Source organism: Ursus arctos, unplaced genomic scaffold (assembly GCF_023065955.2).
Source record: "Ursus arctos isolate Adak ecotype North America unplaced genomic scaffold, UrsArc2.0 scaffold_9, whole genome shotgun sequence".
NCBI lineage: Eukaryota > Metazoa > Chordata > Mammalia > Carnivora > Ursidae > Ursus > Ursus arctos.
The window spans coordinates 42435636-42447646 of NW_026623111.1; the positions used below are offsets into that span (position 1 = coordinate 42435636).

The 12011-nt window shown below is 37.5% G+C and overlaps 1 protein-coding gene across 13 annotated transcripts in view; it reads left to right on the forward strand.

Moving 5' to 3' along the window:
* The first annotated feature begins 2211 nt into the window (after positions 1-2211).
* The window catches only part of EXOC1 (exocyst complex component 1), a 59201-nt gene continuing 49401 nt past the window's right edge, over positions 2212-12011 (forward strand). For 4 of the 13 annotated variants that reach the window (XM_044387765.3, XM_044387766.3, XM_026508930.4 and 1 more), the window contains exons 1-2: positions 2227-2374; positions 6946-7079. In XM_044387765.3, coding sequence (XP_044243700.1) covers positions 6956-7079 — 124 coding nt within the window. In that variant the 5' untranslated portion in view covers positions 2227-2374; positions 6946-6955. Of the gene's footprint in view, positions 2543-4103; positions 4201-6945; positions 7080-12011 lie in introns of all 13 variants that reach the window. The other 9 variants (XM_048211802.2, XM_048211804.2, XM_048211805.2 and 6 more) reach the window with 5 other exon arrangements.

Consider the following 12011-nt stretch of genomic DNA (forward strand, 5'->3'; position numbering starts at 1 on the left):
GCAAAAATCAGACCAACTGCAACGTGACAATATACACACCACCATGGAATCCACTGATATTGAAATATTCCTCATCACTCAGAAGCAGTCAGGCTCATAAAAATAGTGGAATGGCTTGCTACAAACCCAGTTAATGTGCCTGCTTGGGATTGAGGTGTTGTCCTACAAGATATGGTAAATTCTCAAAACCAACCAATAAAGAGTATCCCTGAACAGTTAAGAACATGGCTCCAAAACACAGGAATTGGAGAAGGATTAGCCCATCTTATCAATGACACTTATGGATTTATGTTTCCTGACTCTCAAATTTAGGTTTTGCTGGATAATAATAATTAGTTCTCCAGGGGTTGGGTGGAGAGAATTTCCACCAGAATACACAGCATGGAATTCAGTGAACTTGGAACTCTCACTATTACTTGGTCACTTTGGGCTCCATTCTTGCCTTCAGTGGGCAGTTTTGAGACTTATCTCATGAAACTTCTCAGAAGGTCTTAAGAGATCAGGAAAACATTCAAATGTGGTGATGACCAACTCAATAACACATCATCATATTGCCTCTCCTTCTTCCTTGTTTTACTTTTCCTCCCCCTTCTCTTGCTCCCTGGGGTCAAAGCCCCAAATAAACTACTGTACATAAACCTTTGTTTCAGCCTGTACTTTGGGGAAATCCAAGAGGGGAGAGGGGAGAGAAGAATTTAATTTTGGACCCATAAGGGTGAGATGCCTGACAAGACATGCAAGTGGAAATATTGGGAAGGCAGTCTATACACAAATGTGGAGTTTAAGGAAGAAGTCCAGACTTCTGAAATGCAATTCACTTCCCAGCTTTGAAGAGGGCCACAAATATACAGTTGTTTTAAAAAAAAAAAAAGCATAATAGGACAAATTAGCACATGCAATTGTCACATAAATAGTGTCCACAGTAAGAATTCTAGTATTGAACATGAAGGGCCAAATGCGTCTTTTTAAAGATAGGACTAGATACAGATCCTGCTCTTAAAAGGAAACTCATTTAATGAAATTGAAACACATTCCAAGTAGCATTAACTAGAGCATATTAATCTCAGTAGCAAATAGGTCCTTATTAATTCTGATCTTTTCCAACAAATTACATATTCAGATAAACACTGAGAGATACTTTACACAGCTTATTTTTCTCTTTCTCAGTGACCCCATCCCTGACGGAATGAGTCACTTCTTTTGCAGTCCCATGGTAGTCTCTTCAGTCTACCTTTGTTGTGGATTTACCTCACCAAACTATAATTTATCCGTATATTTCATTGTTTCCCCAATGAGAGTGTGCCTTTCCCCAATGAGATCCCTGCCTTTGTATCTCTAGCACCTGACACCACGTCTGGCATAGAGCTGGCACCGTTTGTCTAATAAATGAATGCATACACGAATGAATCCCTGCAGAACGCCTGCAAAGGACAGTGCTGAGCAGGAGCAAAGAAGTCACACCTCTGAATTCCCAGCACACTTATGCGACCTGTACATCTCCTTGGTCACTTATTTTGTGTCTAATTTTATATGCATTTGTACCTACTAACCTGTGAACTTGTCAGCATAAGATTCATGTCTGAATCACCTCTGCATTTGGGTCAAAGTTACCAGCATAAAACCAGTGTTAGGAATATGGAATGTGAATTATCTGTCTTGCAACCAGCAACCTTGGCATCATCTGTGCTGTTCAAACTTAAATGTGCATAGGTGTCATTTTGTTAAGATGCGGATGTGGATTCAATAGATCTGAAGTGAGCTAGAGTCTGCAGTATCTAAAAAGCCCCCAGCTGATGCCCAAGCAGCTGGTCTGAGAACCACACTTTGACCGTCAAGGCCACTACATCAATGGCTCTCGACCGTAGCTGCGTTTTAGGATATTCTCGGAAGATATTGAGAGCACTTAAGTTTGAGTCCCACCCCTCAGAAATTCTGATTTAAGTCATTTAAACTCAAGGACCTAGGGTTAACAGACCTTTACATATACGAAAAAAGAAAACACTTAATCGAATAGCTTCTTACATGAAATTGCAGAAAGTATCTCAATAAATAACTTCTAAGAAAGTAATAGCACGCAACACCAAACTCCCGGGTGCCCAGTCAGTCTCGGAGCGCCAGAGGCCCCGCCCCTGCCTATCCTTGACACGCCCCTCCAGCGAGACCTTGCCCGCTTCGCCACGCCTATCACCGCCTCTTCTTCCTTTCCGCGGGGTTGACTTCCGGCGTGGAGTTTGTCACGTGCCCGGAAATGGGAAGTAGCGGCGGAACGGCTCAGTTGACCGGCTCAGCCTAGTAGCGGTGGCCCTCCCGGCCCTGTCCGGTCTCTGTCTTGGAGGACCCGCTTCGGCACAGCCGGGCTCGGTCCGGCCTTGCGGTAAGCCTCGGGTCGTGGCTGCCCAGTAGTTCCCGGCGGCGGTGGACAGATTAGCAGACAGGCGGGCGCCAAGCTCTGCGGCGGCGCTTCAGTCCCGCTGCTGGCTCCGCGTCCCGGGTCGGGTACCTGTCTCTTCGCCGTCTGGCCTCCCTTTCCCCGCCTATCTGGGTAAGGCGCAAAGTCCGCTAGGAGCGTCCACCAATTCCTCGTTGTCTTGGGGGCTGGGAGAGCGGTCCTCACACATCCCTTCCCGGTTTCACCCATAAGAACCAGATTTCATTTGTGCAGAACGGCCCTGATCATTTGCTCTTTGGCGTAGACCGGGAGAGGAGGCGTGACAGTGCCTTCTTCTTTGTCTAAATCCACATTTTCTTCTAGTTCTCTGAAGCTCATTCCCCTGTCTCTGTGCACAGTTTTCTCCTCTGGATGACAATGCTCCACTTGCTGAGTTGCCTCGATAGCATACAGGGCCCAACCCACGCGGACACTCACATTGACAAGCTCTTTGTCAACGCAGTGTAATGGTCCAACTGAGTTTAAGGTAACAAGAACCAGTACAGAACACAGTGGCTGACTACTACTGGAACGTGGTCAGACATGGATTCTCAAACCTGGAAAATAGTTTTAGAGGATCTCTAGTGATTTATTCACTGACTTACACAAAAGTACTCTAAAGACTCGACCCTTAGAATGTAAATGCCATTGAGGCATGATGTTCTTGTCTTCCTGAACATGTCTGTCATATTCACCCCTAACGTAGAACAGTGCAGGGCACTTGGTAGGCATCAGTATTTGCTGAATGAATAAGGCTCGCATAGGCTTTACATTATGCCTAACTCCTTTATGAGGTATAACCAGTCCTCTCTTGCTTTACACTTCCCATACACTCATTGTTGCTTTTGACCAAAGAGGGACTGTGTGGGAAAGGTTGGCCACTCTCATTCATTTGACCAGTTTTTACTGTTCAGTTCATGTTATCTCAAGAGGTATTTGCTGAGTACCTGCTAAGAAAGAACACGGAGCTATACTGGAGTGAGCACCTTTTCCACTCTCTCTCTGTCTTTCAAGAGAGTTCTTGAGATCTACAAGCTTATGATTTCATGAACCAGTTGGACAGCAAGTGCTTGATTATTTAGTAAATACAAAAAGTGCTCTAGCAGTTGAGAGGAGAGATCATTTTGGATTAAGATCATTACTGAATCACTTCACATAAACCATGAAGTGTAATTAGGGTTTGGATAGATGATATTCCCTGCATGGAAAAGCACTAAGCAAAGATGCAAAGACTGCACTGAGAAGAGGGCTTGAACTGGAAGATCTGTATTTGGAAACCTTAGGAAAATGTTGAGCAGGGGCATGTTGTGATGAAAGCTATGTTTTAATATTATTTGTTTATACAGGGTTTGGGGATTGTGGAAATTTGCAAAGAGATAACCAGATACTGAAGTGTTAAATGAGTATAGTTGGTGTGAACCTGGATTAGTGTGTTAGCAGTGGGGACAGAAAGGAAGGGTAAATTATATGTAGATGAGGGGAAATCAGCAGAATGTGGCAGCAGATTTCATGTTGGCAATGGAGGAAGAGAAGCAAATATGACAGGTTTTTGAACCCGGACATTTGGTTACACATGTGAGAGTTGGAAAGGGGGAATCAGGGAAACTATAGTTGTCATGTCATTTGGTGCTGTCATTTTGCTTAATTTTGAAATGCCTGCTGTGTCTTTGCCAAGTTCTAGGAATACAAAGATGTGAATGAGATACGGTCATTTCCTACAAAGAACTACTTTTAATGGGAGAGAGAATACAACTAACTGGAAAATAGGGTTGGTAAGTGCTGTGTTAGCAGAGTAGAGGGGAAATGTTTGAAAAGTTTAAAAGAATTATTCTTTTTGTGTGTGTGACTACTTAACAGAAGAGGTGACATTTTAGCAGGATCTTGAAGAATGAGTTGAAATTTCCTAGGGGGGGGAGGAATTCCAGGAAAAGGAAATTGCATGAACAAAGCCCAGAGATAGAGAAGTAAAGTGGCCATGATCCAGTGTAGCTTGGACATAGGGTGGAGTAGAGCTTTTAATACAGCGTCTAGGCCCTAGAACATATTAAGTGGTTAGTAACATGGACACAAAATTTTGCAATAGGTGGAATGGACGTTAGGATGGGTGAAGATGTAAAGAGATGGAGAAGAAAGCAATTGAGGAAAAACATATTCCATGGCTTCTAAATCTTCTGCAGCGTAGATGGTGACATCATTCGCTGACACTGGAGTTGGGGATTAAAGAAGATAAATAAGGATTTGCAACACAGTGATGGAGAATAGGAAGAGGAGGCATCAAAGGAAATATTAAAGGGTTGCTGAGCAACAGTGAAAGTCTAGCTTTGAACAGATTTAGATATTTGTAATGAATGCAATGAACATAGATATATGGCCTTCTTAAGTGGTATATGGTAGCCCATAAGAAGTGGAGAAAAATACAGTTCATGGAGATTGATAAAACATGGTGAACTAGTCTACAAACAGAGTAAGATAGTTGAAGGAGATAGTGTGGGTGAACACTGCCTGCAGGCTAGGTTGGAAAAGAAATTAAGCTTGGAGAGACCAGATAGACGATGAGAACAGGAAGGAGGCGGGGGGGGGGGGGCTCAGAAGACTAGAGGCTAAGATAAAGTGAAAGGGGATGGAAATGGGAAGATGTGATTTTTTTTGTGAGAAAAGCAATTTTTTGACTTGGAGCAGACATCGAAGTTTCACAGATTGAGTAAAATATAGGAGATGCCTCGTTTCCAAAAGTGTCATTGTATTATAAAAATTTCACAGATTGAGTAAAATATAGGAAATGCCTCGTTTCCAAAAGTGTCATTGTATTATAAAAATTTATTCTATGTCATTTATTTAAAACTTATAATTTCTTCATTTTCCCATAAAAAGGGTGTTAGAGGTTAATTTCCTAAGCAAGTTCACATGTATGAAATACCACACATTTGCGTTGGAAAATAGTTATATATATATGTATATATATATATATATATATATATATACACACACACACACACACACATATGTATACATATATGTATACACATAAATATATATATTTAAAAATAAAGTTGAAAAGAAATTTTTAAAAATATTTAATTTGATGTTTGAAAAAAGACCTTGAATTTAGTGAGAAAAAGGAGATAAATGGAAACCTCTCTTTATAATAGCTTTATTGAGATATAATTCATATACTATAAAATTCACCCTCTCAAATGTATAATTTAGTAGCCTTTAGTATATTCAAAAGGTTATACAACCATCACTACTATCTAATTCAAGGGCTTTTTCATGACCCCAAAAGAAACCCCATACCCATTAACAGTCCTTCTTGCCCCTTGCCCCTGCAACCACATCATTTTGTCTGTATGTATTTGTCTACTCTGGACATTTCATGTAAACAGAATCATAAAATATGTGGTCTTTCAACTGGTTTCTTTCACTAAGCATAACGTTTTCAAGTTTCATAAATGTTGTAGCATATATCAGTACTTCGTTCCTTTATTACGGCCAAATAATATTCCACTGTGTAGATATACTTCATTTTGTTGTATCAGTTTATTAATTGGTGGAATCTGAATTTGTTTCTATTTTTTGGCTATAGTCAATAATGCTGCTATGAACATTAATGTACAAGTTTTTGTGTGGACATATATTTTCAGTTCTTTTGTGTCTGTACTTAGGAATGAAATTGGTGGGTCACATTTAACTTTCTGAGGAACAAACTGTTTTTCCAAAGTGGCTGCACCATTTTACAATCACCAACAATGCATGAAAGAGTTCTTTTTCTCCACATCTTTACCAATGCTTGTCTTTTTAATTTTAGCCATTCTAGCGGGTGTAAAGTGGTAGTTAGCGCATTTGGTTTTGGTTTGCATTTCCCCAGTGGTTAATGATGTTGAACATCTTTTCATGTGCTTATTGGCCATTTATATGTTTTCTTTGGAGAAATGTCTGTTCAAATCCTTTGCTCAGTTTTTAATTAGGCTATTTGTTTTTTTATTGTTGAGTTGTAAGAGCTCCTTATATAGGAAATTTATATTTAAAGATTGAGCATAGGTTTTTATTTTTTTTCTTAGAATTTTTTAGAATTCTAGAATTTTAGAATTTAGAATTTTCTTAGAATTTTTTTTTTGTTTTTTTTTTTTGTTATTTGTTTTTTTATTGTTGAGTTGTAAGAGCTCCTTATATAGGAAATTTATATTTAAAGATTGAGCATACGTTTTTATTTTTTTCTTAGAATTTTTTAGAATTCTAGAATTTAGAATTCTAGAATTTAGAATTTTCTTAGAATTTTTTTTTGTATCATAATATTTGGTAAGCACTTCCAAAGATTTTAGAGTTTGATAATGCTGGTTCTCTAATTTCTTTTCCAATCATACGACTTTTTATTTTTATGAGGTTGGTATGTTGATGTATGAAATCATTCTTCCTATGCTTATTAGCCATAAATAATTTTTTAAATAATAAATGGAACAATATGAGATAGAATGATTTTTGAGAATGAGCTTAATATCTATACTCTCAATTTTTTTCAGCTGATTAAAAATGACAGCAATCAAGCATGCATTACAAAGAGACATTTTTACACCAAATGATGAACGCCTGCTGAGTATTGTCAATGTCTGCAAAGCTGGAAAAAAGAAAAAGAACTGTTTTTTGTGTGCCACAGGTGGGTATTTAGTAAGAAAAAGTGCTTGTTTGGCATTCTTTTATTGTTTTATTCCCCAGAGGACTTTCCCCTTGTTTTTAATATTCTCATTGTCTCGGGATGCCTGGATGGCTCAGTTGGTTAAGCGTCTGCCCTCAGCTCAGGTCGTGATCCCAGAGTTCTGAGATCAAGTCCTGAATTGGGGTCCTTGCTCAGCAAGGAGCCTGCTTCTCCTTCTGCCTGTTTTTTCCCCTGGTTGTGTTCTCTCTCTCTCTGATAAGATAAATAAATAAAATCTTAAAATATATATATATATTCATATATTCATATTCTCATTGTTTCTGTAATTGGAAAAACTGTTGGGCCAACACATTTGTTTTTAAAATTGTCTTTAATTAAATATTGAGTAGATACAACAGAATCTATACTGTATATATATAAGGTGCAAAGACTAACCATACAGGGAACACTCATGTGCTTAACCACCCAGTGTAAGAAGATATTACCATTACCTTTGAAGTCTCCTGTGTGCCCTTCCCTAATCCCATTCTCTTCCCTCACTCATTAAGAGGTAACTAGTATCCTGAATTTTGGTTCAGTCTTTCCTTGCTTTTCTTTATCATTTTACTGTGTGTTTGTAATCTCAAATAACATATTGTTTAGATTTGCGTGTCTTTGACATTTACATGAATTGAATCATAGTGCATATATCCTTTTGTGACTTCTTCCACTCAACATTCATGTTCATGTTCGTGAGTTTTATTTCTTTTTTTTCGTATAGCCATAATTCTTTCATTTTCACTCCTATGGAGTGTTCTAATCTATGAGGGTACCAGTTTACTTACGCATCATACTAGTGATGAACATTAGGTTTGTTTTCAGGTTTTACTGTTCAGACAGCACTTCTGTGAACATGTTTGTCCTTGTGTCCTTGTACAAAAATTTTTTAGGGTAGATACTAAATGTAAAATTGCTGGGTCATAGGCATATAAATGTTTAACACTAGTATAATACCAAATTATTTTCAAAAGTAGTTACACTGGTTTTCATTCCCACAAGCAGTGTGTGTTTGGAGTTCTTTCTGTACATCCTAGTCAAAACTTGGTTTTGACACTTGGTTTTGACAGACTTAATTGATTCCAACCTGGTGGAAATAGCATGTAAAATAGTATCTCATTGTGGTTTTAAATTTCATTTCCTATTAATGATGAAATTGAGCATCTTTTCATGAATTTATTGGCCATTTAATTTCCTTGTCTTAGAAATTTGCCTTAAAGCCTTTTGCTTATTTCTCTATTGCGTTGGTTGTCCTTTTACTGATTTGTACAAGTTCTACTTACTAATCCTGTGTTGGTTATATGCATCCCAGTTTGTGGCTTGTGTACTTTTTGATACTTTTTAATGAAATTTCTAATTCTAATGAAATCACATTAATCAATCTGATCCTTTATGGCTTTCACTTTTTTATCTTATTTAAGATATGCTTCCCTAGAGGGGCACCTCTCAGTCGGTGAAGCACTCGACTCAGGTCCTGATCTCAGGGTTGTGAGTTCAAGCCCCATGTTGGGCTCCATGCTGAGTGTGGCATCTACTTAAAAAAAAAAGAAAAAAAAAGATATACTTCCCTGGAGTAGCAAAAGTATTCTTCTGTACTGTGTTCTAAAAGTTTTATAATTTTGCCATTCACATTTTAGTTTTTAATTTACCTGTGTCCGTGTTTGTAGTGATGAATGTGAGTGTGCCTATTTCTGGGTTCTCTCCTATATCTGGTTTTTATTTTGTCTTGTTTTGGTTCTTCATTCTTCTACCTAAATTTTAGAATCCACTTGGCAAGTGCCAGATTTTGTTGGGATTTTAATTAGAATTGTTTTGAATATGTAGTTCAGTTCAAAGAGTACTTGTATTTTCATGATACTGAATGTTCTTGTCCATGAACATGGTGTGGTTTCCATTTACCTAGGTCTTCTTTAATGCTTTTCAATAAGTTTTACAGTTTTAAAGGCTTTCAATAAGATATATAGTTTTAAAGGTTTTGCACATATGTTGTATTTATTCCTAGATTTTTTGATACTATCATAAATAATAACTTACTAGCACTAATACATCTTTAAGACTTTAATTTTTTTTAAGTTTATTTATTTATTTATTTGTCAGAGAGAGAGAGAGAGCACAAGCAGGGGGAGTGGCAGGCAGAGCAGGCAGAGGGAGAAGCAGGCTCCTGGGTGAGCAAGGAGCCCAATGTGGGACTCGATCCCAGAACCCTGGGATCATGACCTGAGCCCAAAGCAAACGCTTAACCGACCGAGCCTCCCAGGCGTCCAAGACTTTAATTTTTTAGATCAGTTTAAGGTTTACAACAAAATTGCAGAAGGAGGTACACAGACTTCCCATATATTCCCTGCCCCCACATATGTGTATCCTCCCCCTTTATCAATACTATTGGCAACAGTGGCAACAGTTTGTTACCAAAAATGAACCTACATTGACATGTTGTAATCATCCAAAGTCCATAGTTTACCTTAGGGTTTACTCTTTGTGTTGTACATGGTATGGGTTTCGACAAATGTATAATGAAATATATCCACCATTGTAGTATCATACAGAGTATTTTCACTGCCCTAAAAATCTTATGTGTTCTGCCTATTTGTCTTTCCCCGAACCCCTACCCTTTTCAACCACTGTTCTTTTTACCATTTGCATGGTTTTGCCTTTTCCTGGATGTCATATCGTTGGAATCATACAGTATGTAGCCAACTCAGCTTGGCTTCTTTCACTTAGTAGTATACATTTACATTTCCTCCATGCCTTTTCTGGCTTGATAGCGCATTTCTTTTTAGCACTGATTCATATTCCATGCCTGGATGTACCACAGTTTATCCACCCACCTACTGAAGGATATCTCAATTGTCAATTCGACAATTATGAATAAAGCTACTATAAACACCCATGTGTGGATTTTTGCATGGACATAAGTTTTCAACTCCTTTGAGTAAATACCAAGGAGTGTGATTGCTGGATCATATGGTAAGAGTATCTTTAGTTTTGTAAGAAACTACCAAACTTTCTACCAAAGTGGCTGTATCATTTTGAAGTCCTACCTGCAATGTTTGAGAGTTCTTGCTGCTCCACATTTTTGCCAGCATTCGGTGTTGTCATGTTCTGGAATTTGGCCATACTAATAGGTGTATAGTGGTATCTCATTGCTGTTTTAATTGGCATTGCCTTGATGAAATATGGTGTTGCGTATCTGTTCGTGTGCTTATTTGTTATCTATATATCTTCTTTGGGGAAGTGTCCGTTAAGGTCTTTGGCCATTTTTTAATCACGTTTTTTGTTTTCTTATGGTTAAATTTTAAGAGTCGTTTGTATACGGGCACCTGGGTGGCACAGTCAGTTAAGCGTCCGACTGTTTTAGCTCAGGTTGCGATCTTAGGGTCCTGAGATGGAGCCCATGTTGGCTCAGCACTCAGCAGCACAGAGTCTGCTGAAGACTCTGTCTTCCTCTGCCCCTCCCCCACCATGTGCGTGGGCACTCTCTCTCAAATAAATAAATCCTAAAAAAAAAAATAAAGTCCTTTGTTTATTTTGGATAACATTACTTCATTAGATGTGTCTTTGGCAAATATTTTCTTGCAGTCTGGCTTGTCTTCTAATTCTCTTAATATTGTTTTTTGCAGATCAGAAACTTTTAATTTTATTAAACATTAATACATTTTAAAAATCAGTTATTGTTAGGATCTAGAAATACAGTTGGTGTTTTATATGGATTTCCATATCAATCTTGCTAGACTTTCTTATTAATTCTAATAATTTGTCCATAGACTCTAAGTAGTGATATTTTCTTCCTTCCTTTATAGTCTTTATATTTTTAATTTATTTTTGTTGCTTTAGTCTACTGGTTAGGACCATCAATACAGTGTTGATCTCAAAGGGAATGGCTTCACTTTTTAGTATTATAATTACTGTTTTTTTGTTTACAATGCAAAGGAAGCTCCCTTCTGTTCCTGACTTTTTACTTTTTTTCTTTTTGGTCATTGAATGGATGTTCAGTTTTATCAAATGCTTTTTTAAATCATCGAGATTATCATTTATTTCCTTAATTTATTAGTGTGGCGAGTAATTGTACTTGGTTTTTCAAATGATAAGTTGAATTCTTGAAATAACCTAACTCAATCATGATGTACCATATGCCATCAATTATACCATATATTATTATGTACCACTTTAAAAAATGCTATGATATTGCATCAATTGTTAAGACATTCTGATTTCAGAGATGTTAAAATGTGGGGGGAAAATGTACATCTCAGAATTGGTGAAACGAAATACTATCTTTTGTATATGCCCTTGGATTAAGTTTGCCAATGCAGTATTTGTTTGTAGTTATTTGTGTATTTGTAGTTATAAAATTTTTCACCCATGTTCATTAATGACATGGTCCTGTAATTTTCTTTTGTACACTATCTTTGTCCTTAAAACCAAAGCAATAAAGTAAGTTGGAAGTATTCCCTTGTTTTCTGTACAGTGGAATAATTATGTATGTTTGGAATGTTTCCTTGGAAAACTTGGCAAAAGATACCAGTAAAACTGTGTTGGAGTAGGTTTGGGGAAGAGATTTTTCACTTACTAATGCAGTTTCTTTAATGATTATAGAATTTTCCGTATTTTCTGTTCTTAAGTCAGTTTTGGTAAGTTACATTTTTTAGAGATTCAACCACTTCATCTAAATTTTTTAAAGTACTGGCATTCACTCCATCCAATATTCCGCTGACAGAGTAATTTTTAGAAAGAAATTAGAGCATGTCATTTCCCTAATTAAAGTCCTCTAAGAGCACCCCCACAACCTCAGATAAAGGCCCTTTGTGATCTGAACTTTCATCTTTTTTTTTTGTAACTTCATTTCCACCCACTTTATTGCATGAACAATCCATACTGAATCACTTACCGCTGTTG